Raw genomic sequence first — 2462 nt, 5'->3', positions numbered from 1 at the left:
ATGACTGCATCTAATCAATTTATATTCAGAAGGCTCACACTGCTACTCACACAGGGACATTTATTGAGGAGTTAGCTTGTTTTTCATGAATGGCTGAGCTCATTAGTATTGTCAAAAGGAAGCCATAATATGGCCGATCAGTTTCGTTCACAAAATGAGTCCTTTTTGAAAAATAATTTCACTTAGGAGGAAACATTCATCTGGAGTGGATTGTGTGTCATTTCTTCCATACAGATCATTTCAAGTGGTCAAGACTCTCCGTTCTGCACTTTTGCTGCTGGTGGGTGCATGAAGTCCTTAAATGGAACAAGAGCTTCTTTGAGAGCTGTACATACTTCAGAGGACGAACATGTAATGCATTCCACTAATGTCGGGTACAAAGAAATCACCTGTGCCCAAGTGTTGCCGTCAACTGCGACAAAGGAAAAACACTGCATTAGAATATCTCAAAAACAACCATGCCACAAAGTCTTAGTTCTCTTTTGTATTTTTAAAAGGAAGCCATAAGCCAGCAGAAACATTTCAATCAAGAGCCTGCTGTGTTCTTTAAGAAATATGAAACAACTGTGGATTAGAGAGTCTTTGGAGTGATTAAAAGTGCCACCATTAAAGGCCAACAAATGAGCACTGTTAATTAACTTTACTGACAGGAAAAACTATTCTCTGCGGATACCTTTAGACGTTAACATCACCTTCCTTCTTTAGAACACTGCAAATATTTAATTTGCTTCAACAACTCAGAACTCGGACTTGTCTAAAATATCATCGTTTGAACTTATTTGCATTCATAAGGACGGCATCATTCCTATATTCTAGTCACAGTCTAGTCTGTGAGCAAAATTACACTTCCCTTTATAATAAAATGGGAATGTGATTTATCTGCGGAAGTCTCCCTTTCTTACTGGCAGCACTGCTATGGGAACATAAACAAGAGAAAGCAATCAACTCACCTTAATGGAGACCTCTAATAAGACATCTTAGGACTTATTTTGACTACAAGCAATCTTTCCTTGTTTCTACGTGCTGTTTTAGACTTTGTAGCTTGCCAACACCTAGCTGCCACTCTTCATATACACTGAGTGGCCAGATTATTATGACCACCTGACGTTTGTAGGCAAACTAGCTATAATTAGCTGTAATTTCACGCTGAAGTTGCTAGAGGGCCAGACCATTATAAATAGGGAAGCAGGTTGTTTACCACGACAGTAGAAGTTATTTTTTTCTGAAGATATGGGTAAACAACACGATTTAACAGCCTTTGAACGTCGGATGATTGTTGGCGCTCTGAGCCATGGGGTGAGTATCAGCAAAACAGCAGAATTCGTTAAATGTTCAAGAGCAGCTGTTGTTAAAGTGTTTAAAAGACTGGACTGTCAGCCGGAAATCTGGGTCTGAACGTGCGAATTGTGGCCGTCAGCGACTAGTCAATGTTAGGGCAGAACGGAGAGTGGCAAGACTGGTACAAGACAACAGAAGGGCAACAGTGCAGTGTCAGATTCCTCGCATCACCTTTCAACATCTCGTGGAGTCACGAGGAGGCCCAACAAAGTAATCTCGTGGAGTCATCTCATGGCCCAACGAAGTACTGATGGGGTGGTCATAATAATCTGGCCACTCAGTGTATGGTGCTCATGCAAAACTTCCTCTAAGGTTCAGATTGTTACACTCTACCTCACACTTTCCTGTTTAGCCATGTTATATGACATGATAAAGATCACAATCTGTGCCTTTTATCTGCTTTCAGTTTACATGATCATAATAGCCCCTACACACGACAGTATTTGCCAATGGCTACCCCAATGTAACCCTGTAAAGGCCCATAACATGTCATATTTCCATGGATTTAAAAAAAGGTTGTACAATTATATAAACCCATCAGCCCTACAGACAATGACAGGAGACTTCTAAAATGGTTCATGTTGTATACTGCATATCCTTAGGCAACTCTACAATACCTGTTTGTGTTGCCAAATCAAGTAGAACATGCGGTGAACGCTGAGATTTTGGCATATTGCTAAAATTTTTAATCCTCATTCGACATTGTAGTGTAGGAGTGACACACATGAGCAGCATTCCAAGAATCCATAAAAGCATACATCTGCAGTTACTCATTGCTTGCAGGCTACTGTAATCCAAGCTGAAAAAGCTTGCTGGCACTGCGTAGGCGGATATGAATGATTAACCATTTATCCTGCATTATTTTATTCACATTGAATTTTGCCAGTTAATTTTGCCAGTTATTAGGGATTAAACCACTTTTTTTTCCCAAGCACCAGCCAAAACTTTTTTTTTACCCTCATTTTGTGCATAGCGGGGAAAGATAAGAACCGCTGTCATGTTTTTAATACTCTATGTGTCCCTGTTGGGGAGATTTAATCTCACTTTCTGTTTAGGAGACGACCTATGACCAAGACAGGAAGTCAAGAGATTTTCCTCAAATGCAACACAGTATATATATATAT

General features: G+C 39.9%; 1 protein-coding gene across 5 annotated transcripts in view; it reads right to left on the bottom strand.

Moving 5' to 3' along the window:
• Positions 1 to 3: 3 nt before the first annotated feature.
• MON2 (MON2 homolog, regulator of endosome-to-Golgi trafficking) overlaps positions 4 to 2462 on the bottom strand; it is a 98416-nt gene continuing 95957 nt past the window's right edge. For all 5 annotated transcript variants that reach the window (XM_018552918.1, XM_018552921.1, XM_018552920.1 and 2 more), the window contains one exon: positions 4 to 412. In XM_018552918.1, coding sequence (XP_018408420.1) covers positions 249 to 412 — 164 coding nt within the window. In that variant the 3' untranslated portion in view covers positions 4 to 248. The remainder of the gene's footprint in view (positions 413 to 2462) is intronic.

This window comes from Nanorana parkeri, unplaced genomic scaffold, assembly GCF_000935625.1.
Source record: "Nanorana parkeri isolate BGI_ZX_2015 unplaced genomic scaffold, ASM93562v1 scaffold101, whole genome shotgun sequence".
NCBI classification, from domain to species: domain Eukaryota; kingdom Metazoa; phylum Chordata; class Amphibia; order Anura; family Dicroglossidae; genus Nanorana; species Nanorana parkeri.
The sequence above is the reverse complement of the archived record's forward strand: the minus strand, read 5'-3'. Positions and strand labels throughout refer to the sequence as shown.